Source organism: Oryzias melastigma, linkage group LG14 (genome assembly GCF_002922805.2).
Source record: "Oryzias melastigma strain HK-1 linkage group LG14, ASM292280v2, whole genome shotgun sequence".
NCBI classification, from domain to species: domain Eukaryota; kingdom Metazoa; phylum Chordata; class Actinopteri; order Beloniformes; family Adrianichthyidae; genus Oryzias; species Oryzias melastigma.
In genome coordinates, this window is record NC_050525.1 from 14,060,748 (window position 1) to 14,087,142 (window position 26,395).

General features: G+C 36.5%; 2 protein-coding genes and 1 long non-coding RNA gene across 4 annotated transcripts in view; 2 read left to right on the forward strand and 1 right to left on the reverse strand.

Annotated features, from left to right (window-relative positions):
• The window catches only part of b4galt4 (UDP-Gal:betaGlcNAc beta 1,4- galactosyltransferase, polypeptide 4), a 9,582-nt gene extending 4,014 nt beyond the window's left edge, over window positions 1-5,568 (forward strand). For both annotated transcript variants that reach the window (XM_024265770.2, XM_024265771.2), the window contains exons 4-7: window positions 229-416; window positions 528-650; window positions 758-862; window positions 3,174-5,568. In XM_024265770.2, coding sequence (XP_024121538.1) covers window positions 229-416; window positions 528-650; window positions 758-862; window positions 3,174-3,309 — 552 coding nt within the window. In that variant the 3' untranslated portion in view covers window positions 3,310-5,568. The remainder of the gene's footprint in view (window positions 1-228; window positions 417-527; window positions 651-757; window positions 863-3,173) is intronic.
• On the reverse strand, window positions 1,527-26,250 carry LOC112142421. The gene is made up of 4 exons (XR_002918593.2): window positions 26,056-26,250; window positions 15,067-15,152; window positions 14,784-14,859; window positions 1,527-2,062 (listed from the first exon to the last, which is right to left on the reverse strand). It is a non-coding gene; the product is annotated as an uncharacterized LOC112142421 (long non-coding RNA).
• On the forward strand, window positions 10,540-23,784 carry arhgap31 (Rho GTPase activating protein 31). Its single transcript, XM_024265769.2, has 12 exons — window positions 10,540-11,310; window positions 13,916-14,018; window positions 14,226-14,370; window positions 16,041-16,123; window positions 16,232-16,339; window positions 16,440-16,582; window positions 16,653-16,857; window positions 16,944-17,065; window positions 18,850-18,906; window positions 19,091-19,711; window positions 19,794-19,930; window positions 21,729-23,784. The coding sequence occupies exons 1-12, from the start codon at window positions 11,211-11,213 to the stop codon at window positions 23,664-23,666; spliced, it is 3,762 nt and encodes a 1,253-aa protein (XP_024121537.1). The 5' UTR covers window positions 10,540-11,210; the 3' UTR covers window positions 23,667-23,784.
• Window positions 26,251-26,395: the final 145 nt, after the last annotated feature.

Consider the following 26,395-nt stretch of genomic DNA (forward strand, 5'->3'; position numbering starts at 1 on the left):
GAGTTTGAGACCCCTGATTTAGAGGCAAGACTAAATTAAACTTAGAGAAATAGCAATAATCCAACCGTTTTTCTTTCTCAGATGGAAATGTTTTGCTTATCTGAGCTTTTATTGTTCTGTAAACTGTTTTTTTAACCTCAAGACTGTTATAAATGAGAAAGAATAGAACTAAGAGTTTGACTATATTGTGTTTGACTTGAGTTTTGTTATTTTCTGTTTTTTTCAAAGACCAGTGATGCGACCTTCAACCGAGCCAAGTTACTAAATATTGGCTACTTGGAGGCCTTGAAGGACTTCAACTGGGACTGCTTTGTCTTCCATGATGTGGATTTGGTTCCTGAAAATGATCACAACTTATACATCTGTGACAAACACCCCAAACACTTGGTGGTTGGCAGGAATGTCACGGGTTACAAGTAAGTCTAATAAGTGAAGCTCTTCAAGCCAGAAATGTAAAAGTATTATGTTTGTACTCTCAGCAGTTAGCAGTGTCATGAAAATGTCCTGAAAGGTCTGTCACTCCACAGGTTACGGTACAAAGGTTACTTTGGTGGGGTCACTGCTTTGTCCAGAGAGCAGTTCTTGAAGGTGAATGGCTTCTCAAACACTTACTGGGGTTGGGGTGGAGAAGATGATGACCTTCGCATCAGGTGAGACAGATTTCTTGAGGTTTTATCATGCACCTTGTTGCATTTTTTAAGTAAAGGAAGATATTTTTTTCATTTTCTTCCATGATGCATGCTTCTGTGTCACACAGGGTTCAATTGCAGAAAATGGAAATCTTGCGGCCTCCTGCTGATGTCGCCCGGTACACCATGGTGTTTCATAAACGAGATAGCGGCAATCAAATAAATAAAGACAGGTAAGCAGATACGGGGAGATGGATAACTTTTTCTCTTTATGAAGTCTATTTTTTACTCCCTTTGATGTGAATTATTTATTTACAAGGACAGGATTATCAGGAAATTATTTGGCGGTACCATTAGTAGATCGAAAGTGGAAGCAGTTTTATATGCCACTGACAGGTATGAATAAGAGTCACCAAGCAAGTCTGAACTGTGTTGGTTAATGTGATGGAAGCTTTGACTGGCACAGCTCCAGTTAAATCAAAGAGAACACAACATGAAAGAAGGCACAAAAAAAACAAAAAAAAAAAAACAACAGGACGCCCTGAAACACAATGTACTGCAGGAAACTGCTGGTTCCCCTGGCCACTGCTCTCCTGCCAACTCAGGAGGAATACTAAACTAATGTTCATTTTCTCCATATTTCAGTGGGAAACAAATGTAACATTTCTGCAGATACAGAACAAGGTTTTCTCTAGAGATCTGAGAGTTACAAACATTAACAATTGTTGTCAGTTTACTACCAGCTTGTGTAGTTTATAACGTTTTAAAATGTTTTTGCATTTCTTACAGTTTAGTTTAGTGCATTCGAGTTTGCATTATTGTTGGTGATTGTACAACATTTCAAAGTATTTGACTGTCACAGATCCGATTAGTTGTCCCACTTGAAAATATGAGAGTCTGTAATGTTCATTGTAGAATCACTTTAACTGTGAGAGACAGGATGTAAAAAAATAATCAAGGAAATCACATGATTTAAAAATATATTTGTATAATAGTGCAGAAAATGTTTATCTCCTTCAAACAAGCAAGAATTCGGCTCCCCATAGTTTTGTTATTTCTTCTTTAGAAGTTCTTCTATCCTCCACTCAGTACCTGTATTAAGGTCACCTGTTTGACTGGTTATATGTGGACAATACTCCTGTCCACACCCTCCTAAAAAGTCAGACTGCAACTTTTCCACCATGACCAAAGAGCTGTCGAATGACACCAGGTTCCAGATTGTTCACGTGTACAAGACGAGGAATAAACCAATCTACAATAAGCAAACAGCTTGAAAAGAAGAGAACAACTGCAGGAGCAACTATTAAAAAATGGAAGAAATACATCAATCTCCCTCCACCTGGAGCTCCATTCAGCATCTCACCTGGTAGATACAAAGGATCTTGAATGGTGAGGAAGCAGCTGAGAATTACACGGGGAGACTGCTCCATGACCTAGAGAGAAACAAAGGTTACCATAGTAACATTCTACATCAAACACCTCCCAAATTTAACAACTTCCCCTGCTTAAACCAGCAAATGTCCATCTAGAGCAGGGGTGTCAAACTCCAGGCCTCAAGAGCCGGCCTCCTGCTGGTTTTCCAGAAATCCTCTCTTATCTGCTGCTGATCACCTGGATCAGGTGTGTTTAGCCAATTAGGAGCTTAAATGGCAGGCCGGTTGGAAATCATGTAGTTACAGCCTGGAGTTTGACACCACTGATCTAAAATTTGCAGGAAACCATCTGGATGATCCAGGTCAGATGACACCAAAATGGAACTCTTTGTATAAATGCCACTCATTGTGTTTGGAGGAGAAAACATGCAAGGTTATTTTCTAAGAACACCATACTGAGTGTGAAGCACGGGGGCGGAGACATAATGCTATGGGACTGCTTTTCTGACAAGAAGGGAGAACAGCTAATCCTTAAGAGAATGGATGAATGGTGCCATGTATGGTGAGATTTTGGGGCAAAAAACCTCTTATTAGTGAGAGCATTGAGGATGAAATGTGTCTGGATCTACCAGCAGAACAATATCTCAAACTCATCACTTTGGCAACAAAGGAGAGGCAACATGAAAAGTATGTCAAGGTTTTGAGAAGCCTAGCAAGTCTCTGAACCTCAATCCAATAGAGAACCTGGAGGGAGTCTGTGTTTTCTGGCAAAAAAAATGCACCTCTTGAGAGGATCTGCATGGAAGAATGGACCATAATATGTGGAAACATGTAGAAGATCTACATGAAATGTTAGACTGTAGATCTGTCTTTTGTTATTAACAAATTACTTATTTTCTTCACCTTTACACCAATACAAACAAACAGAGCTTTCTCATCTAGTTCAGATGGACAATTCGCAGAATTAGCAACTGTTAAAATTTGTGTTTGCTCCATTGTAGTGTCTGAATTTACCCCAACTGTGCCTGAAAGTAATCAAGTACCTCAAAAACTCCCTTTAACTTATGTTAAAGAAAATTTAAGTAAAAATATCTTTTTATTTTTTAAAAATATTTAACAGATGTATTAGTATGACTTTTAAAATATTTATTTTTTTGTTTTTGTTTTCCAGGATGAAATTGTTAGCACAGACACCAAAAGTGTGGAGAACGGATGGACTCAACAGCTGCTCATATAAGACTGTATCACTTGAAAGGTTACCTCTTTATGTGAATGTTACTGTGGACGTGGGTAAGCCTGAGAGGTAAAGCAGTCAAGCAGAAAACCTCCGTGACCAAAACGATTTTTAATGTATTTGCTGAAATTAGCTGTGAAACATTTTCATATCAAAATGAAAATAGCTTTAAAGTTTTTTTCTTTTTTTAAAGAATAGTTTTATTCCCACTCTTTTAGTCTGTCAGAGACTTACTCAAAAACATATTTCTCCTAATTTGACCCGTACGCAATAACTAAAGTCAATATTTAATAACTAATCTAAAGTCTATCGTTCAACGTATATGGGAGTGGACAGAAAGTCAAAGTCTTCTTTATAAATCATCAGAAAGCCACATTGATGGAGGCTATGATATCAGCACCTCCATCAATGTGGCTTTCTGTTAATCTAACCCATCTGCTTTAAATATTTCCTTGTGTTCAGATAATCTTTTGCATACATCAGTCATCACATGTGATCTTCTGAGTTTCGGGTTTGGTTTCTTTTTTTTAATTTCCTCTCAGTGAAACCTTAGGTAAACCTTAGATATGCCTTGAGGCGAAACACCATGAAGTCAAAACAAATTTAAAGTCGCTCAAACCATTTTTTTAAAAAGTTACAAATATTAAATTAAAAAACAAGTTTTTTTTTTTTTTAGTTTAGATATATTAAGCTGTTACCATGTGACCGATGCCCCATTAGAAATATCCATTAATTAAACTTAGAAATGGGACCACGAACTGCACAATTTGGATATTTTGGTGTCATTTTTTGGATGCATTATTGTCCTGACAATTTTACACTAAAATAGTATATTTAGCTTAAGCATACCTTTTCAGTCCAATTTAAAATGAGTACAGTAAGTGACTGATCTACAATCACTTTAGTCTTAATGTCTCTGGGGGTGAATGATCATTTTACCAATTCACTGATTTGCACACAGACTATTAAAGTTAGGTGCCTTATTTTCCTGTCATTGTTGATCCCTCATGCCTTAGTAATATAGTCAAATTAATTTAAATTTTCAGATTTTAAGGCAAACATGAGCTATCTTAAATATATTGAGTATAATCTCAGATTAAGGGGCTTTCAACCTGAAAAAAAAAAAAACAAAAAATTGTTCTTTGGCAGCCGTCTTTTAAGATATTTATGTACATTGTTTAAAGTAAATCTTTGTTCAGATTAACTTCAAAATTTTAGGAAATAAATATAAGCTTGTCTGTGAGAATCACAGGAAGATGAAAACTGGAGGCAGAAACAACATAATAATAAAATGATGTAGAAAAAATTATTTTCGCTACCGGTAAATGTAATTCATTAGAAGCCGCTAAAGACGAAAATCAACAAGATTAAAAGGACTAAATTATTCTTCCCTTATACATTTTGTTATTGTAAATCTATTTAATTGTTTTGTTTAACGTGTTAAACATTTGGTGAAGACATAGATGACTCCCGACAAATTGGCAAAAAAAAGTAATTTTTTTAGATTAGAACTATTTTTATCGTATTTATTTCACATACAAAGGTTAGAAGACTCAAAACAAGTTTTACAGTTTATTGTTTGTTTAACCCCCTGCCTGTATGTTTCACCACCACGTTGCTGAATGTCTTGAAATTGATCAATTAGCTTTTTCTTTTTTATTTTCTACCTTATTTAGCCCAGACTAGAGTCAAATTCTACTGACTCAATACCTTTTCCTTTTTGGGGGAATTTACTTGGTGACTGGTTATTTATTTTACCCTTTTCTTTTTTTTTAAGATTTTTTAAATCATTTATCCTAAAGTGCAACTAGCAAGTTAACAACCACTCCCTCCCAAAATACTGGGAGAAATGAAAACTAATTTCAGAAAACAACTTATGAATCTAGCAGTGAAGACTGTAAAACAGAGAAAGATATAAATGCAGATTCACAGATGAGTTTGTCCTGCAGAATGCCTCAAACTTCCACAGGCTACCTTGCTGGTGATTTGAACGAATACTGAAAAATTCCTCCAAACATCAGATGACCGTCTCACTCAGTACAGCTTAACATCTGATCTGGAACAGCATCAAACTTCTGGACTCCATTTTTATCAGAAATAAGCACAAGTGAAGGAGCCAAACAGGAAAACAGTCTCTAGCACATCTGGGCAACAGAGTCTCCACTTATGTCACTTAAAATACATTCAGTCAACAAAAAATGTGTAAATGAAACAATCTGCAAAAACACATACCTTTAAGATATTGTAACCTGCTTGTTGCACTCTGACTATTTCAGACAGTTGTTTTCTTGTTTGTATTTTATTAAAACATATTCAAAAGATTTTTGCCTAATTTATTGTAGCATGATTGTCTCTTGAAATGAGAACGTTTTCCCATCAACACCCAAACTATACTGAGAAAAACTGCTACAGAATTTTGTACAAGATCATGTATTTACTGTACTTAATCGTCTTTTTCCACAGGAAGTTTTATACAGACTTTATCCTGACTGAATTTATTCATGAAAAAAGATAAAAATAAAACAATTAAGAGGTGAAAAAGTGTGCAGAATATGACTTTTTTTTTTTTGTAGGAAACATATTTGTACCACAAAAATGACATTTATATTAAAAATTGTACTTGGAAGTAGTAAAATACACTGGAAAATTCTGAAGATCTGCTTTAGAAATTACGTGTCATAATATTTAGGGTTTAGAGGGAACAATAATCTATTCTTTTGATGTGTTTCTCATATTTTATATAAGAGAACTGTGCCAATTTACTTTACAGCCCATGTTAAACTTTAGCTACTTTAGCCAGATAAATATTCTGAACACTATTTACACAATAAAATAAAAAAGGTTTTTATCCTCTCATCTGGTTCTGCTTTCACGGTAGACTGTTAGTAACAGATACAAGTGTGGGAGTCAACAGTAAAGTAATTGGCTCTTGACAAGATGATAAGAAAATTGCATGTAAGACAGGTATTCTACATCTGTTTTTGAGGTGTATGAGATTAAGAAAAGAAATTTGTGTATTTCAATTCCAAATTGTTTTTTTTAAGAAAAATAAATCAATATTTTATCTCTGAATCTTACAGTTTCATGTGTCTTTGAGTTTTTAAAATAACTGTATTTTTTCTAAATGTACCTGATTCACTACTGTACTTTATTTGATTAATAGAAATCACACATTAAACATTATATTTATAGACAATTTAAGCTGAAATAGCCAATAAGTTTTATAACTTTCTTCCAATAAAACACAACACTGAGAAAATGTTGAGTTAGAACAATTTAAGAGTTTCCATGTAACATTTGTAACAAAGTTTGCCATGACTATAAAAGATCTATTTTATTCAAATGAAGACTTTTTATGTGGAGTGCCTCCGCTCTTTAACTCCTTTAATCCCTTCAGAAGTATACTTAAAACGCAGTAATCATAAACTTCTTGGCCAGTTTAAGAAACGCATGATTCCTGGAATTTCTACATTTCTTTATTTAGGTTTTAAAAAGCTGTAATTTGGTTCCTTTTTGCCAAGATTCAAAAGTTTACAGACTGACAGGCCATGCAGTACAAATCCACTGCCATGTGGGAATATGACCACACGGTGGCACTAAAGACACAGTTTCAAAAAGAAAATAACTAAGAATGTTGTCAGTAATTTAACTAATTTATTCAGAAAAAAAATGTATAATAATATTTGTTTTGATGGGACAAGGATAATTGTGTCCTATTCTATTGTGTGCTCTGATGACAAGAGTTCACTCACTCTAGTGAATCTGAATCTATATCCAATAAAATATACTTACAGATAGGTAAAGCAAGTTACATATTTACAATATATTTAATTATTTTTTTTTGTAAAAAAACCTAAAATATTTTAAATAAGAATATTTTTTTATTATGACTGTATATGCAACTTATTTTACATTTCTTATATTTTTAGTTTAGGCCTCAAAGTTGAACATATACATCATAGACACATTGTGTTTCCTCTCTTTTGAACAAAAAAAAAGCATATGGTTTAAAAAGCACTTTTTAAATTCTAAAATTTTGTTTTTCATTCCTTTTCATTTCCAACAAAAATTAAAGATACGACACAATTTCTTATATATTAAAGGGAGCAGAAAGGTGAACACTATTGAAAGGAAAATTGATCAAAAATTATTGTATCTAAATATATACGTATCTGCAATATAGCATGTTGGTTTAAAGCATTCTGTTTAAAATAACACAAAGACTGGCGTTTTCGGTCTTATTTCTGAATTTTTGTACCTGGAATTTAACAACAAGGTTCAATGATTATATTATTTTCTAAAACATTTTTTAAGGTAATTTTTTACTTGCTTTTTTTTAATCGATTGTTTTTATTCCACATCTAGACTCATATTGAAACACACTTCAATGAGAAAATCTTACATCCTTTTAGGTTCTTTTTTTATTTTTCAAAACATTTTTTAATACGGTGTGGTAGACAGTTCTGATGCTTTTAGATACTTTACATTTTAATATTTTTAATTTATGCAATAGTGGATATATAATTGCTGTCAGAGATAATTCGTATTTCCTATTTTTATAGATAAAAATTGAATTCCCAAGAATTAAATCCTTATGCATGTATACATCCTTATTACATAAATATTACTGCTCTCTAGTGCTTTCCATCTGCACACATTCTACTTAGCAACAATTTAAACATTTAACTCTGTTTGGTTTTTATAACATTTTTTTGTCATGTAAGACGACTAATTTTCACCTCTCACAAGATGGTTTTCCTTTTTTAGCTGCAGGAGGCCACTTTCACATTGAATTAAAGCCAAATCAAATTACTCTGCAAATCTGAGGGCAGTTGGATCGTTCTGGGGCCTTGAAGAATATAGTAAATAACAGACAAAAACCCTGCGTTGTTCACATACAGTTAAATGTCTTCATTCTTTTTATTTTTTTCAGTAACCATTGCAAAGAAAGAGTGGGATGTCCGAGGCTTTGTATGAACAGAATGATGTCATGTCCTCTTCCTATGGTGTAGAAAGAAAGCTTTGTCCTGCCGGGGTTAGGCCTGGTCATCTAGTTTGCATGTGACATTCACAAAAGACTTTTAGCACCAAAATATCCACTTTACAGGAATCGTCTCTGTGGTTTTAGCGAGACCATTTTTGTTTGAGTTAAGCCGTTTAATTAAGCAGTCAAGGGTTGTTTCCACTATATACGAGCAAATTCAACTTCCAGGTCCACAGTTTCAATTTGTGTTTAAAGGGATCATTTTGTTTTCTTAAACTGGGGTGTGTCTGTGCCGTACACAGACAATCTGCCTAATCTGCTAAATGAATAAACCTTTCAAAAAACTAGAAAATCAAATAGTACATCCAGAAATAGTTTTTGGATTTCTTTCAGTCCTTGAGTGACTCTTACTTTAAGTGAAGTTCTCATTTGACTAAAGCATGTTCCCTGCAGCTAATAAAAAGTGTCAAATTAAAGGAGTTGATGTTGATCTAAATGCAGCAAAAGAAAAACCTCTGATTCAGAGTCACCAGTTTCTCTATGCACCATTGTGGGTCTTAGAGACCCTCACTGATGAAAATTGTGTTTTTGGTGTTTTTCACATTTTCTTGTGGCATTTTTCTGATGATGGCAGACATAAATAAAGAAAATTAAGGTTAAAATTGCTTTTTTTTTTGCATTTCTTTATTCAAATTCACGAATCAGGAGCAAAAACGCTGTTGGAAAAAGCTTGTAGTTGTAACATAGTTATCATCTCCCTGCTCCGCTCCATTCTGATGCATCCATCACAGACGACTAGATCCATAAACGTCTTTGTTTTCCTCCTCCAAGATGGCGTCTGGCTCCAAACTGTACGGTTGGATATTTCCAACATTGCTCGGTATTTTCATTTCACTTATAATGTTAGGTTTGGGTTGTGAATTAATTTGGCGATATATCGCGATATTTAATTTGACGATACTTGTTTCGATCGAAAATGCAAATAAGACAGTATTTAATTAATTATTTATGAGCAAACGTAGTACAGTGTCTTACTTTTTTGTCGCACTTAAACCCCGACAGCACACTGAGAATCTTTGAGCAGCTCTACACCAACCATTTAAAAGAACTGGAGAAGCTATTAAGCAATGTTGGAAATTAAAAGCACTTCATTTCCTCAACCGTACTTTTAGAACATTAATAGTTAAAGGAACATTCATTCTATGTTTTTTTTTTTTTTTTCAAATAATGAAAAACATTTTGTTGTTGAAATCAGACAATATTGACTTCCCTTTAAGAACAAATATTTCTTAATTTACCAAAAAGGAAAAAAAAACACCAGTGTTCAACGTTGAGATAAATAAATAAACTTTTTTTTAATATTTTATCACAATGAAATACAATAATATTCAGGTGGAGTTTCTAAGTCATTCTCTTAGAAAAAAATTGAAAAATTGTTCTGTTCCAATATTGGGATATATCGTAATAAGTATTGTATCGTGAGACATGTATCAGGATACATATCACCAAACCCTTCCAGTGCACATCCCTAATTGTTAGGGGCTGGTGGTAGAGTGTGTAAACAAGGGAATGATGGGAAATAAGTGCAGGCTTACTCCTCACAAACAGTCCCTACTGCAACTCAGAAGCAAATACTGCCGCTCTGCAGAAACTATGTTTAAAAATATATATATATATTTTTTTTAGTTTTGGCTAAAAACGGTTTAATCATAATCAAAAGAATAACGGGAACACTTATAAAATAGATCAAAAGATGATTGGCGTGGGACTTTAAATCTAAAGCTAAATGTTCATGATTTTGCTGTAGATTTTCAGATGTAACGATCTGATCAAGAACAAAACATGTTTACGTTTTTACATTCCTAATATTCCCAGAAAGTTTCAGATGTGACAAATGGCCCAGAGTACGGCATGATGTTTCCCTGCAAGACATTCCAATGCGGAGATGTAATTGGATTGTGCAAAAACACTGGCGGAGTTTGAGAAGAAAACCTGGATTTGCTTTCTAACGCTGACATCAACCCATTGCAGCACATGTGAGTTCTGCTCTTTGACTGCAGCGACTTTCCAGATTGTGAAGAAAAAGACTAAATGCAAAGCTGTTTGTAATGAGAACCATGTGTTGTCCATCTCATCACGCCAGCGAACACCCCTCCCCTCCATTTCCCATCTGTGCCCTTCAGGCCCTCAACTTTTAGTCGCCTCCCACTTCCCTCTTCCTTCTGAGGCTGTCTGTTTTTGTTTTCAAGCCTGGGCTCTTTCACAGGAAACTGTGTATACATTGGGAGCATTCAGGAAAGGTAGAGCAGCTTTCCCGTTTGCTCCTAGTTTGGTCACATGCAAGGGAAAAAAAGGCGTAAAAGAGGTCAAAAGTTCCACAACTGGGAGAGAAACGGAGGTCAGCTGGTTTCCTCCTCTTCTGCCGTCACCGTATCGCCTCAACACTACAAAACCTCCACGTTACTAACATCTATTCATACTAAAGATCCTGTTTTATGATCAAGAATAGTTCTCTCATTAGTGTCCCAGCTAGAGAACAGCCAGTGAAAAGGGAGACTGAGCGGAATGAAGGAAAAGAGGAGGAGATAAAAAAGGAGCAGAGAGAGACCGGCCGGGGTTAAGAAAACAACAGGAAACTCACAGATTCTATTGCTGCTTCTGCAAATCTAGCTGAGATAAAGCCGTGGACTGTCCTAACAGACCAACATTCCCACTGCGCCTTTTTTTTTCCTTTTTCCAAGCTCATCTAAAAGAATCTGAAGGACTTCAAGTTTCAAAAGTGACGTCACTTCTGCTCTCAGCCTCCAACCGTTTGGTCTCCTAGCGTGAGCGGATACAGACATTTGGGAGCTGGAATTTCTGAGGAGCTGCTTTTTAACTTTTAAACGTCTTCATTCTTTTTATTTTTTATTTTTAATTTTCCATGGATCAGCTGATGCCTTTTCAAGGACGTTTCTGCTTCTATCATCTGGACTAGTAACTGGAGCCACATGAAGAATAAAGGGACTAAACAGAAGTCCAAAAAGAAAGGAAGTGAAAATGCGTTCGGCTGTGACTTGACTGAGCATCTCCACATTTCAGGACAAGATGGTAACTTTTTTTTTCTGTACTATTAATAGATTTAGAACTAAAAAAATAAATAAACTACCCTGTCAAATAATCGATAGTTCCACTCAGCGACTGCTTGACCTGAACAGAGTGGAGCATTCAGAATGAAAACTGCCCTGCGGAAGTCAGGAATTTAAACCAACAACACAGTTTGTTAAAAACAAAATCTATAACAACCAACAAGTCTTTGTTTAAAGGTTGTCTATCAGAGTACATGTGTTTTACATTTACAGAGCCCATTCATTCACTCATTGGCTGTATTAAATGAAGTTTGGGTGTGGCTCTAACATTTTTGGCGTGAATTTCCTGCGGAGAATTTTCTCTCGTTTTAAGTTCAGAAAAGACTGGAAAAAATTGCTAACATGCAAAAAAGATAATGGAAATAAAAAGGAAACAAAAAAGATGGAATTGTGAAACTGTGAAAGGTCATACATTTTCTACTCTTAAATGTGTTTGTTTTTTTCTTTAAATTGTGAGTTTTTCATGTCTGTGATGAGAGTTTTTGACTATAATTTGTCAGAGCCGTGACTGAATGGCTGTGCTGTGTTATAACTGTTAGAATGGACTCGAGGCGGAGAAATCCCGGCAGGAAGTGAGGGAGGAGGTGTGGAAGCGGCACACACATCGCTCTTTCAGCCTGTTTTTAATCTTTTTGGAAAAAGGGGAAAAGCTTCTCTGACAAAAAAAAAAAAGACTTTTCCTCTTTTCTTTAACGTTTTTAGAAAAATATGTCAAAGTTGATCCAGTAGATTTCATTGCTCCATCAGCAAATAATTACTTTAAAATGTGTTAATTAGAAAACATAAACAAATTAAGCTAAATATAACATATTTTTCTCTTTTAGTAAGTTTATATCCTAAAAATGATACCTAAACTGATGAATATATTACATTTTTCCACTACCATGTGATTTTATAATATTAAACCCAAGAAGAGGCCAATTTCCTTCATTCTATTTTATAACCTAATTATTTTCATTTGGTTTAATTTAGTATCTCAAAAACTTCTTACAAAGTCAACATTTTTAAAGTACAAGGAATCAGTTCTAACTGTGGAAAAAAAAACTAAATGACAACCCTGGAGTTTCCAGTTTTTAACCACAAGCATGCAATTAGAAATCCAAGTATTTAAGTTAACACGATGAGAATTTAAATGCTGGTTTTTTTCTGACTATGATGAAGATGCCAGGAATATTTTTCATTTTTTAAACTCTGTTTATTTAGCAGTTTAACACACAAGCAACCCAGAAGAAAAATAAAAGAAAGTTTGACAGATAGAAGGCAAACCTTAAAGAAAACCTTGTATCACTAAACTTTTAAATTTTTTCTTTAACTACTAGAAAACTTTCAGGATTATTGATGAATACCTGAAGATAATGTGATCACACAAGTCCAAACTGACCTCTTCTAGAGTGATGCTCAACACTTATCAAACATCCTGAAGCTGCAATCTCAAACTGTAAACCAGGAGTGGGCCCATTGGACTATTTAATCTGGCTCGCCAAATGGGAATCAATTAGATTGATTTATTTGTTCTCTAATTGTGGTTTTAATTGATGGTACACTATAAATACAAGGACCTTTGTTTTGGAAGAATTGTCTTTTTTTAATCTTATGTGTACTTTCTGAATCCTTTTTCCAAACATTCAAACACCACTTGAACGCAGCGTTTCTCTACGGTTTTCCCTGAAGAACATCAAACCATTGGTGCAACTGGCACTAAAATGAGAACTAAAGTTTTAAAATAAACCCCCCAAAATGTTCTATGATAGTCTCAATCCAGATTAAAACATGCTTTCATACAGGTTTGATGTTAACTCTTTTTCTTATGAGGTGGATTACCAAAACACCCCTCGAATCTGGTCCTTCAGTCAAATTTTAGAGCCCTTTTTTGGCCCATAAGTCTAAAAGTTAAAATACATATATTCTGAACCTGCACTGAAACATTCAACTTTACATGATGCTTGAAGAATGGGTCTCAATCTCACTGATGGAGCTGAGTTCTCCTTTGTGCTTACAAACTATAATAATGAATTATTTTATTCAAAAAATGCTATTTTTTTTGTCTCAAAAACACGTGTTTAAAGGTTTAAATAACAATAAACCACAGAGTAATTGTAGGTCAATGTGTGTTTGCTTGAATGTCACAAAGAAGGACAATATTCAATTGAATTATTAATAATGAGTATTTGCACATAAAAAAATGTTATTTTATTCAAATGAAACAGTTGTTCCCTGGGGCTGATGTTTGCTGGTTTAAAGCACTGTAGGTTAGCGGTCACATTACAAAAGACATTTCTATTAGAGGAAATGTCGTCAGTAATACCAGCTACAAGGACTGGGTGTGTCAACTTTCCTCTGAAACAAACAAACCATTTTTAACTTCCTGTCAAAGTCCACCTACAATCACCGGCCCTGAGCAGCAGAGAGCTGCCGCAGTGGAACAAACCGCATGCTGGGGAGTCCGCCTCATGAACATTGTTCTGATAGGACATTGCATTCACAGCTGTTTCTGTCCCAGCTTTTTTGTGTCTGTGCATCAAATCCATAAAAGTCTTTGCATTATTAACGCGATTTCTTTACCGAAGTTCCCCAGGTTCTGACAAAGTGTGCCGAGTTCATTGAGAAGCATGGGATTGTTGATGGGATCTACAGACTGTCGGGGATCACGTCAAATATCCAACGTCTCAGGTACTCAAAGAGCGCATCAGCGTCAACTCTTTGCATTGAGTTTGGAATATTTTAACCCCCTACGTAATAAATGACAATTTACTACCTCAAATCTCAAATATCAATCATACATTGTGGGTCATTTGGCACATCTTCACCAACAACAGCAGCCACATGCTGCTTTAGAAGGATGCTGAGCAAGAAATTGAGAGTTGTTTGTGTGTGCAGGCAGGAATTCTGCTCCGAGGCGGGCCCTGACCTTACAAAGGAAATGTACCTCCAGGACATCCACTGTGTGGGTTCCTTATGTAAGCTGTACTTCAGGGAGCTGCCCAATCCTCTGCTAACATACGAGCTATACAGCAGATTCACAGTGAGTACATCTGGACTCAAAACCAGAGATCAGTTACTAAATATGGCGGTTTTTATTTTTTAATTTGAAAAACTTTTTTTACTATGTTTTTGAGCATCTTTTCCTTAAAAATACAGCACATTTTTTTCAATCCTTGGTGAGATATCAGTATATATATATATATATAAATATATATTTTTTTGTTGTCAAAGGAAAAAATCGAGTTGCAGTGAAGTGTTTATGCATCAATTAGATTAATCAAAAATTCAACTTTTGGTTGAAAAAAATTATGAAAAAGGATTTAAGTTTGAAATTCAAGTTTTCCATGAAAAGGTTTGACATGAAAAAGTCAAGAACAGAGCAGGATCCAGAAATAAGTGAGGTGAGGTCCTGACTGAGGCTTTCTTTGAAGGCTTCTGTGTACCGTGACTTACCATTTGCATACCTTGGCATCCAGCAGCTCCGTCATGAAAACGTTGAGTGTTGGAATTTCCCCCCTCGGTCAGTGTACTAATGAAAACATTATAAAGACTTTAAAAAAATTAAGTTTGTACATTTTTATTGGTTAAATCGGTCTGAAGATGATAGATAGAAAAATTGCTCTAAATTAAAATAATTTATTCTGTTTGATCTAGTTGCCAGAATTGCTGGAGTTTAACAGCTTGTAATATTTTAACTATATTTACAAAAAATTAAGATAATTTCCTGAGCACTCACTGTGTTATTGTGTTAATCTCCAAACTACTGGAGGAAATTTGTACTTTTGTCCACAGCTGCTTGTGAGAACTGTTGGGGGGTGCAGCCTACACAGAAAAATGAAGACAAAACTTTGATGTTCAATCCATGAACACACAACAGGAAAATGACTTCAGATTTAGGGTTAGATTCAATCAAACTTTATTTATAAAAAGCGCTTCTCATACCTTCTGCAACTCGAAGTAGTTTTATTTAAAAACACAAAACATACATAATAAAAACCCCAAATCATGAAAACATTAATAAACCATTAAAATAATCTCAAAATCCCACTCTAGTCTTTTGATCTTTTTATTAAATTGTTCCTAGTGGTCTGTAAATGATGCCATTTTTAACTAAATCAAAAATAAAGTGTCTGCAGAGCAACAGCAGTTCATTAGAAATACCTCTCTGGGTTGTGAGTCTAACTGGTCATGTGGAGTAAGACCGCCTCCACTTCCCATCATCCATCTCCCGCTAGCTTACAGCCCCTCACACTCCCAACCTAACATTACGTCCCACAAAAATGCATTTTTAAAGCGATCCAGCTGTACAGTTCTGAGCCAGATGCCGGCTTGGACGAGGAAAACGAACACGTTAATGGAAGTGGATGCATCAGAATGGAGCAAAACTGGGAAGTTGTGGCTTGTTTAGTGCATTTACTACATCACAAATAAGAACTTTTTCCAGCTACATTTTTGTCTGCTCCTGATTCACAATGATTTGAATAAAGAAATACTCAAAAAGGCAAATTTAACCATACTTTTCTTTATATATATGTCCTCTAAAATAAAAAAAATGCCACAAGAACATGTTAAAAACACCAAATAAATAAAAAAATAAAAATAAGAGTGGATTATAAGTACTTTGTGGCAATATCCTGCTTTTTTGGACCCAACCCTAATCAATTCAAACAGAACTGTAATTTTGAACTCCTTTCTCTCTCTTACCTACAGGAAGCCATCTCAGTTCAGGGAGATCATGAGAAACTTTCACACATTCAGGGTGTTATCAAGGAGCTGCCCGCCCCTCACTTCAGGTAAACCCTCGTCCTCTCAGCAGCACCAAAAAGCTGACTTGTTGCTGCTGCGCTTGCCTTCTCACGGTGCAGAGCTGGTGCAAACAACCTTGTTTTCTTTGCTGTCAGGACTCTGGAGTATCTTACAAAGCACTTGGCTTACCTTGCCACTTTAAGCACTCAGACAAACATGCACACACGAAACCTGGCACTGGTGTGGGCTCCAAATCTGTTGAGGTGAGGACAACCTCAGCTGCACTTTTAGCAATAATAAATTCATGATCAGGTTTTATGACATTTTTTTTCTAATTTCTGAGCTGATTTTCTGTTTTCTTAGATCTAAGGACATTGAAGCCTCTTCCGGGAACGGAGACATGGCTTTCCAGGAAGTACGAAAGCAGCAGTCAGTGATCGAGTTCATTTTAAACCACACAGAACAGATCTTCAGTGGAGCTTCTGCACCAATAAAACCAAAAGAAGGTGAGTTTACTTTGCAGTGTGCACCAATGAGACTAGAGAAGTCAGTGATTGACGGATTATATTTCTACAGGACAAAGTTTGATGTGTGGGGAGAAGTATGCAACACTCCCCATCAGTGGACAGGGTGGGCCGATGAAACTGATGAGCCTGGAGGAGGCCCAGGCCCGCTCCTTAAGCCCAAACCACCCCCTGCATAAAGAGCGTCAGCGTGAGAACAGTCTGCCTGATACCAGCAGCGCCACGCTCTATCACACCGTGATAGACATATCAGACAAGTGAGGCTTTTGAGGTCCTGTGATTTCAAAACTGCAGACAAGACTTCAAATATTGTTGGCTTTTCTAACTGTCTCTTGTTTGTTAGGAGAAAGTTTTCTGGGAAATCCAAGAAGTGGAAGTCAATCTTTAACCTTGGACGGTCTGTTGAGTCAAAGGGAAAACTGAGCCGCAATGGTAGCGTCTTCATCCGAGCACAGGGGATAACACGTAAGTTTATCTGCCCTTCACGAGGACGAGGCCTTAATCTGTGTGTTGTTTGGCACACTGAGATAGTGAGATGGGAACCTGAAAGACAAACTCACACTTTCAAGTCCATTCAAAAGCAGCATCAAAAGAAAAAAAGGGATTTCTAATAGAGGTTTACAAATACGTTTATAGAAACTGTCTCAAGTTTTTAAAAGAACTACTCTGATGAAAAGTGGATTTTTGGTGTTTCCAACATGTTCTTGTGATATTTTTCTCATGATGGAGGACGTATATAATGAAAATTAAACTTCAAATGTTGAATCAAAAGCAGAAGAAAAATACAGTTTGACAAAAAGCGTATTGGGATGTAGAAAATAAATGAGCTTGACAGGCCACAAGTTCTCTGCTCTGAGCTCTCAGCAAAAGAGAGGGGAAGAGGGGCGGCCCACGCCAACAGTCCCACCCACAACTCAGAGGTTAATTTTAAATTAACTACTGCCGATCTGCAGAATCTATGTCCGTGAACACAATACAAGTTTCTTTATTATTATTAATATTATTTTGGCTAAAAACTGTAAAATCATAAATGAAATACCACCGGGAACACTTTTAAAATAGATCAAAAGATGATTGGAGTTTAAAGAATACTTAAAAAATACAAAATGTCATTTCAAACAGAAGAAACTTTATTATTTTTGGTTGCAGAGAATTTTTTATTTATTTATTGGCCAGTGTCTTTAACCGCAGAGGAGAACATAAATACTAGATTAATACTAGATAATTCATTTATTGATGATGAATCTACACAACATAATAAAGAATGAGAAGAAGACAGCTTCCTATTTTTTTTTTTTTTATCTTTGAGCAAAAATAAAAGTTATTTGTTTAGAAAAAGGGGCTTTTTTCAGCAACAAAATGACGATTAAATTAACTTTAACCCTATAAAAAGTTACACCATCACTTTTGTGGGTAATTTTCATCCAATACTATTTACCCGATAAAAATTATTCGTCATACAAAAATAGGTCAAAATAGGACAACAAATGATACCTTGAGAGTAGTTTTATTTTTATTTATTTTTTAACTGTAGTTATGTAAAAAAATGGAAAATAAACACATAGGAAGATCTTAAAAACATGCTTGAAAATTCCTAAAAAATTGTGAATTTAAGAATCAAAAAAACCTTTTAAAAAAATGAACAAATAATGATACTGGAGACTCGGCCTTTGGCCCATCCAGTCCTGAGGCGTGTGAGACTTTACTCAGGGGCCCATGAAATTCAGGAAAATGAAACATTTTAAAAATCCTGTAAATACTTTTGCTTAAAGAAAAAAATTACCCGGCGATAGTACTGTAGGGCTAAGAACCAATAAATTTTAAAAGAAAAGGGAAGAAAAGTTTTATTCAGTTGCAATTTTAGTTAATTTTTGGGAGATGTTTAGTAATAAAGGCACTGAATCAACTTTACTTGATCAAAAAAGAGTGATAAGAAAAAATGAGAGCCACGTTTTGCATGAATCTTTTTCGCATTTCATATGGATAAAACATATATGTTATGTAAGTGCTTTGTGGAAAAAAAACAAAAAAAAAAAAACAAAACATTTGTTTTGTTTTAGTGACCAAAACAAATGAATGCCTGTCACCAATTAGTATTTGGGAGTGGCTCTTTTCAATCCAATAGAACTGAATATATTTACTGCTGGATAGAATCCTGGATAAGTGTATGAAAAGATATTTATGAAGTCTTTTATAGGCGAACGTGGGATTATAAAATACATTAACAGAATATTTTTTGTTTTTGGCAGAAAAGGCAGCTCTTCGACCATCCAGAAGCATGGAATCATTGTGCTCCTTACCACCAGGTGGGGCTAAATCCTTTCATAATGTGACTTCATGTAACCAAGACCTATTTAAGATGAGTTGTGTAATTTTGCAAAACAGAAATTAAGTAATTATTGTCATTTTGGACTGTAATCTGTTTCAAAAAAAGACACTTTTGAACAGACTCAATTTTTTTAAGTCACTCATGCAACATTTTTTCCACAGAGGATGAGCGGGCAGGAAGCCATATTCCAGCTGCAGGATCCACTCTCATTCCGGATGTCAAATCCAGAACGCTGGGATCCGACTCTTTGCTCGATCTGAGTGAACGTGACCAAAACTGGGAGTTAAAAGGGAAGAAAGCTGGCGGCTGGAGTGTCAAACCAAAGGACTTACCAGGAGCTTCTGCGCCTCCCCAGAAACCCTTACCAGAGCAGCTCAAAGTGTTCAAAGGTGACGACCTCAGCGGTTTTAAGCCGACTTCTCCAAAAAACAGGAGAATGTTGTACTCAGGCTCCTCCCACAACAGCTCATCCCGACCTTCATTCCCGGGGAGCTTCTTCCCACTGGAATCCTCACCAAGACACCAGCGCAGAGCCGTCAACATCTCGGAGCCTTTCGCCGTGTCTGTCCCCTTACGCGTGTCGGCCGTCATCAGCTCCAACAGCACACCTTGCAGGGGACTCAAAGACAAAGCAGCTGCAGCTCTGAAACCCAGCAAGGAGCCTCCAGAGCAGAGAGGCCTGAGAGGAAAGAGCAACACTTTCCCCAAACTGGAGCCAAAGAAGCAGGACGGAGCAGACAAGAAAATCACGCAAGTCCTAACCTCCAGAAAACTACCACAAGGTGAGACTGTCTTCCTTCATTTGTCTTTTTTGTCTTCAATCAAACATGCTGCATTTATACACATGACATGCGTCTCTTTCAGATTCAAATGACATTTTACAAGAAAGACAAGGAGGGAGGGAAGTTTTTGAACTGGATGCACTGGCAATGAGAGAATGCAGGAAAATAGTGCCACCTTCTGGAATAAACTTCCACAAACAGCCTACAGATCTAAAACAGGTATTTGGATTTGATGCTATTTGAAGATTTCAAATGGATATTGTTTTAAATAAAACACACCGAGATGTACAAAATGTGTTCTCCACATTTGACTCATCCCCTGGGGGAGTGGTGAGCTGCAGACACAGTCGTCCCAGGGAACATAACCCAACCCATTCATGCTGAATGTCAATCAGGGACGCAATGGGTCCCATTTAGGTGTGATTTGACCTCATGACCTTCCAGTGTCAGGGTACATACTCCACACAAAGGCCACTGAGCCAATCATTACAAATAGAAAGTTGAAATTAGGGCCAGGAATCGATTAAAAAAATTAATTAACTAATTAATCGCAAATGATTAATCGCAAAAGTTACCGTGTTTGGTGACCACTTATTATCTGGGAATTATTACAATTATGAAATCCCACACAAAACTGTACATTTAGAACATTTATTTTTAGTTAGTGATGTCTATTGATAAAAAAAAAAATCGGATTAATCACACTTTTGTATTGTGATTAATCATGATTAATCACAATGTTTTACTAGATACATTTTAAATGACAATATACAAACAAAAACAGGCATTTTTTTTTCCTTTCATTCTTATTGTTTGAATTTTTTAATTTATCAAGTGTTAACCCAGAAGTGTAAATTGTGAACATAAAACACTTCGACAGTAAGATGATCAGAACTCTAAAGACCTTTATGTCTGCACTGTTACTACAAGAAATGATGTTGACATCCAGCCATAAGAAACAAACCTGCAGAGCTAAAAAAAAAAAAAAAATTCCAGTCTCTAAGCACAAGTGTTCTGTATCTCTGCGCAGACTGCTTAAAAAAATGTCTTTCTTCTTCTGGACAAAAACAAGCAGTGAGAGGTGAACTTTCTCTCTGATACTTTATTTAACTTATCACTTTCCTTTACTGCTGCAGTCGAGACGCAGCAGCTTTGTCGTGTTACCGTGACAACTCGCCAGACCATGGATAAAATAGTCCACTTTTTGTGAAAAATCTATCTAAACCAAAAATAACGAGATTAAAGTGCTAAAAACCGACTGAATATTTATTTCTTTTGTAAGTGACCATGGTATATGTAGGATGATGCATGTTTTAACGCACGCCATGGAAACCTGAACTGTTTGATGCAAAGTGAAGTACTGTTTCTTCACAAGGTATAATGAACTTGCGTTAATAGATATAAACGCGATAATTCTTTGTGATTAATCGCGTGCGTTAACATTTATTCTAGTTATTGCTTTGAAACACAGCTTTCTGAACGTTTAAAATAAATATGCACACTTGACCCGAATGTACCACTCTTGATTAACCTTTTAATTGTTGTCATACCGTTCATTTTAATTTTATTTTATTCAAATTGTATTTTATTTCTACTTTATTGTTTTATGTTCTTGTGTTGATGCCGTCCGGTCCAGGTCTCCCTTGAAAAGGAGATCTAATCTTAATGGAATTTCCTGGTAAAATAAATATTTTTTTTTAAAGCAAAACTAACTGTCAAAAAGGGGAATAAATGTACTTTGTTTCTTTAATCTGATGTAAAATCAAGTCAAAACAGGTTAATGTAAACATAATCTAATTGTGATGTCACTCATAGTCGATCATTGGAGTTTTATATTTGATTTATGGGGTTTTAACGTGACTTTACTCTCATGTTTGGCTCACACCAGTATAATGATATGTGATTAACCTTTATATATTTTGTTTGGGTCAAAACTGTCTCATTTTCAAAGGTGGAGATGGGTCCATTTTGACCCTAACACACTGTAATATTTATTTTACTTTGTCTATTTTTTCAGGATGAAAGATCCTCTACTGGGAAGAATCTGTGGTCTGACCTCCACCAAGAACTGAAGATTACAGAGCCTGAAATCGATCTGTTGGATGAGACTTTCAAGCCCGTTTTCTCCGCCGTGAGCACCTCTGGAAACAACAATTTATTGAGAGACGTCAAGTCAAAGCGAAGCCGCAGCTCCCCGTCCCTGTCGCTGCTGTGCGCGGAGCAGTCGTCGAATTCCTCTCTGGGCGACGGCGTTAAAGCTCCCAGATCTGATGGCAAAAGGAAGCAGCCCTCAGAATCAGACCTTTTGTTTTGCGTTCACAGAAACGGGGCAGGAAATGCTCAAAATGTCCGTCCCGCTGATGCGACGTGTGAATCAGAGGGAGCTGGAGAGCCACGGACCTCCTCTTTGCAGATTCCAGCTTCCTCAAAGGAAACCAGGTTGAGTCACGTCCTGAAACCTTTGATTTTAAAGGACTTTCCGCAGGTGACAAGCTTCCCAGCCAGAAAATGTCTGAAACACGAAGTTCCTCAGGAGAAAACGGAAAAGTCAAACAGCGAAGCAAAGATTAACGACATTCACGTGACAGAAAAAGGTCAGAGGCTGTCGGTTTATTCACAGGAGACTCCTAATATCCTCGAGCTGCCAAACCTCGACGACGAAGAAGGATTTGGGAGAAACCTGGAAGAGCTGGACTTGGTGGAGTCCTGGGAAGATCTTAGCTCCACCAAGCAGTGGGTCACAAGTCCTCTCCATTCTCCAGATGTGGAGGAATTATTTGACAAGCTGTCGCCCTTTAGATCAAACGCCGAAACTCCAAACTCTGATGTCGGAAAGGTTTCCCCTCCATCTGTAGATAAGTTCAACCAAACCTCCCAGAATTCCAGCAGCAACTCAGAATCCAAACTGACTCACTGGCCGTCAGCACCAATGGAACTGAGCAGATGTAACACAAAGCAACCAATCAAGAGCAGCACAACAAAACCAAAGAACACAGTGTCATCTCAGAGATTTACCAGACAAACGTCTTGTGACGCGGCCCTGACAGAGAAAAGAGAGGACAGTCGTCAGTCCAAGCACCGACCCTGCTCTCTGAACCTGGACTTGGGGTATCGATGCATCAGAGATATCTCCAACCAGCAAAATCGAGACTCAGAGTTCTCCTCCTCACATAGAGGATTACCGTCCTTCGTAAATAAAGGCCATTCGGAGCTGGATCTTTTCCTAAATGATCGCCAGGCGCCTCTTCGTCGAAACTCTGCTCCGGTCAGCGTGTCGTCCGTCCGCACGGCCTTCATGATCAAAACATGCCAGGCCAGAGCTGTGCCAGTCGTCCCCCCAAAGGTGCAGTACACCCAAACACCTCAAACCAGACAGGACAATCATCTCAACCCAGTAAAGAAGCAAGAAAAAGAATGTCCAAAAACCAGTGCAGAGACGGGCAACGCCGCTCCAATAATGTCCGATCTGAAGGAGGAGCTGGAGAACAAAGAGCCCAAACACCCAAATCTGGACAAACCCGTGGAGTCTGGGAAGACCACATCTACTCCAGAACTGCCCGTCATAACCAGGAGACACAACCCCAATCTGGAGGTGTTCGTGGATTGTCCCAGACCCACCAGGGGGAGCGTGCTCCAGAGGCCGTCCTTCAGGAACAGACAGAGACCTCAGAGTCTGATTCTGCTCAGCCCCCCCTTCCCCATCATGGACTACCCCACGTCAGGGGACGACGGGAAGCTCCTGTCCTCCATCAAGAGTCTGAACGACACGTCGGCGGTGAACGTCTTCTCTAAGGACATAGCAGAGAATATCAGGACATCGGAGGGACTATCGCTTCAAAATAAAATGACTATTCCAAAAAGTGGGCAAAGACTGGAAACGTCGACCAGCTGCTTCTACCAGCCTCAGAGGAGGTCCATGATATTTGACAGCAGGAGCCACAGACAGATAGAGTGACTGAGTGTAAAAATGTTCAGTGTGAAGAACTGAACTGGGAGATGGAGGAGGGGTCTTTGCTATGATGTAGCCTGCTTGAAAAATGAAGCATAAGTTGAAATAAATGATTTTAGATGAATATTCTCTCAACGTTTTGAGTCTTTAAGCTTCAAATTTGGCTCAGATATTAAGCTGTAAGACAACATCTCTATGTAGCCATCAAAGATAGCTTGAAGTCCTTGTCTGTACAAACAAATGCAACTTACATTCATATTTTATTATCATTTTTTTTAAAAAGTAAGAAAGGTGGTCAATTTGTTCTTAATGTATGATATTTGCTACATCCTGAACCATTTTTTCCCTAAATATATATATTTTTAAATTGGTATTTTTTAAGCCACATTATTGAACAACCCAAAATACAACTACTAGTTCTCAGTGAGGTGGTTTGTTTTCTGTTAATCCAGTGGATTCACAGATTATGGCCAATAAGGATTTAATACTTTTACATTTTATTGAAAATCATCCTCTAATTTGATTTTTTTAAACTAGTTCGTTACTAAAAACAAAAAATATATATATTGTAAGTCATCCAGGATTTACATGGATTCCATCTATAAATCTATTTTTGACTACAGCTATAAGGTGTTCAACAGTAAAGCTTTTATTTTTTTATTTTTTCAACATCTGTGGAGGATGACGTGCAAAATAGAAAGCAAACGTATCTTGTTGTGTCCATTTTTTGAACACCAATTTACTGTTGTGATAAGTGAAGCCATTCTTCTTCATTTTCCATCCATATATAGCTTATTTAAAACGTTTTATCTTTTGATCCTTAAAACCAATTTTAACAACTTATTTGATTAATCTTTGATCAGAATGAGCAAAGATTTCCTGATTTGATCCAAATAGAGGATTTCAGCACATAAGCCATTTTATTTGCTAACATTTACCAGGAGTTTAATTCGATTTCTACACATTTTTTGTTTTATATCATAAGAAATAAATGCTACATTTATAATAAAACATCATATATAACTTAATGTGTCAGATATTCCCACAAACTCTAAGTTGCCTTTCAACTTATTGGAACTCTGCTCAACATTTGTTCTAACAGATAAAAGTTATAAAACTTTTTATAGCTTTCTTATTTGATATTCATAGAGCTATTTCACTAATTTATAAGCTTATCTTTGTTTATTTAGAAATACTAAATTTAGTTAAGCCTACAAGAAACTTTTGTCCTTAGTTTTTTTAATTATTATTATAAGAAAATTGTTCTTTTTGTATATTTTAAGGTTCTTTTATGGTTCCTTTTTAGATTATTGAGTTCTAAACAAGAACTCAGTCAACTTTCTCATAGTGTGCCTTTAGGAACAAGGAAGCTCTTAACTACACCTCTAAAAATCCAATCTCCCCAGCCAACCTGCTACATTCCCTAACAAAAATAGGGATTTTTTAAAAATACTTTTAGATTATTTAAAATATTCAGATACAAGTCAAACTAAGTGAAAAGATGTTTTGCTTAAAAATATCTGAACAAAAACACTTTTGTGAAATATTTCCCTCTCATTTTTAAGTAGACAGAAAAAGTTAAAGAATAATTAAGGTTGTAGATGTTCAGATGTGTTTTTTCGGAGTTAAGTTTCAAAAGGAGAATGCCGACATTTCTGTTTTTTGTTTTACAAAATAGCTTAGTGAAAGCAGCATTTTAGACAGAGCCGCTGCCTGAATGAAGGAGGGCCCCCAAGATTGATGGGGACTTTAATCGAATGTGATTCTCCTCCATCTGCACGTGCAGGGGCTTTACGTTACATTTAGGCTCCTACAAATAGCTGCGTTCACTCAGTTTTTCAACTTTTCTTTAGATTTCTAACTAGAGATTGCACAGCTTTCTCCTCAAGCTCAGGCTGATCGTCCACCAGGTGGCGCTGCTGTTCCACACCGACCCAGAGAAGGACCAGAGAAAATGTGTAAATTCTGTGTTTGATGGGTAAAAGATACCGACTGAGCAGGAAAGAACCAGCAGGTGTTCTGATTGTGTATAAGGACACGAAAACGCAGCTTTCACGTGCGCTTTCATTGGAAATAATTTGGTTTAAAACTAAGGAAAACTTTCATTTTTGTATCTGCTTTATATATATATATATATATATATTGTTTTAACTTAAAATGACTAAAATATTGAAACCTCACTAGTTCTTATTTTATCTAATTATTAATTAGAAGATTCACAAATGTCACATTTCCGTGGATTCCATGCGTAATAGTGCGTCAAGACATCCTCCGATTATTTTCCCAATTAATGAAGTGTCCCAGATACTTTTAATAGTTAAAAACAGAAAATGTGTTTTATCCAGATAGCTCTTTGCCCTAAATACGGACCAAATTCACGCACATGGATACTCACTTCGCACCAGCGTCTGCTCCTGCAAAGGTCTCCTCCATGTCTGCGCAGTTCATTATTTGGAGACCTTTGACAGTGCCTGTGTATGGGCACCGAATTAAAAAGGCTTTTTCTTAGCTCCCTGAAAAAGGCAAGCAGGGCACGGTGCGCGCGTTGAATATTCAATTAGAGATGGGTGACCGAGGGAAAGCTGCGTGCCAGTCCTTCATCTTCCAGCACTGATTAGCTGTTAAAGAGATTATGTACAGCCGAGTAGGTTCAAATGTTGCAACAGAAAAGAGCCGGAGTTCAATGCAAAGGCGACCTGTTCCGTCGGAACACACTTTGTCTTCAATGAGAGCTC

Bases quoted from the DNA above. Each gene is read 5' to 3' on its own strand.
- arhgap31 (XM_024265769.2), top strand. From the start codon at position 11,211: ATGAAGAATAAAGGGACTAAACAGAAGTCCAAAAAGAAAGGAAGTGAA. The intron at 14,371-16,040 runs GTGAGTACATCT...TCTTACCTACAG, and splicing joins AGCTATACAGCAGATTCACA to GAAGCCATCTCAGTTCAGGG. The intron at 16,583-16,652 runs GTGAGTTTACTT...ATATTTCTACAG, and splicing joins ACCAATAAAACCAAAAGAAG to GACAAAGTTTGATGTGTGGG.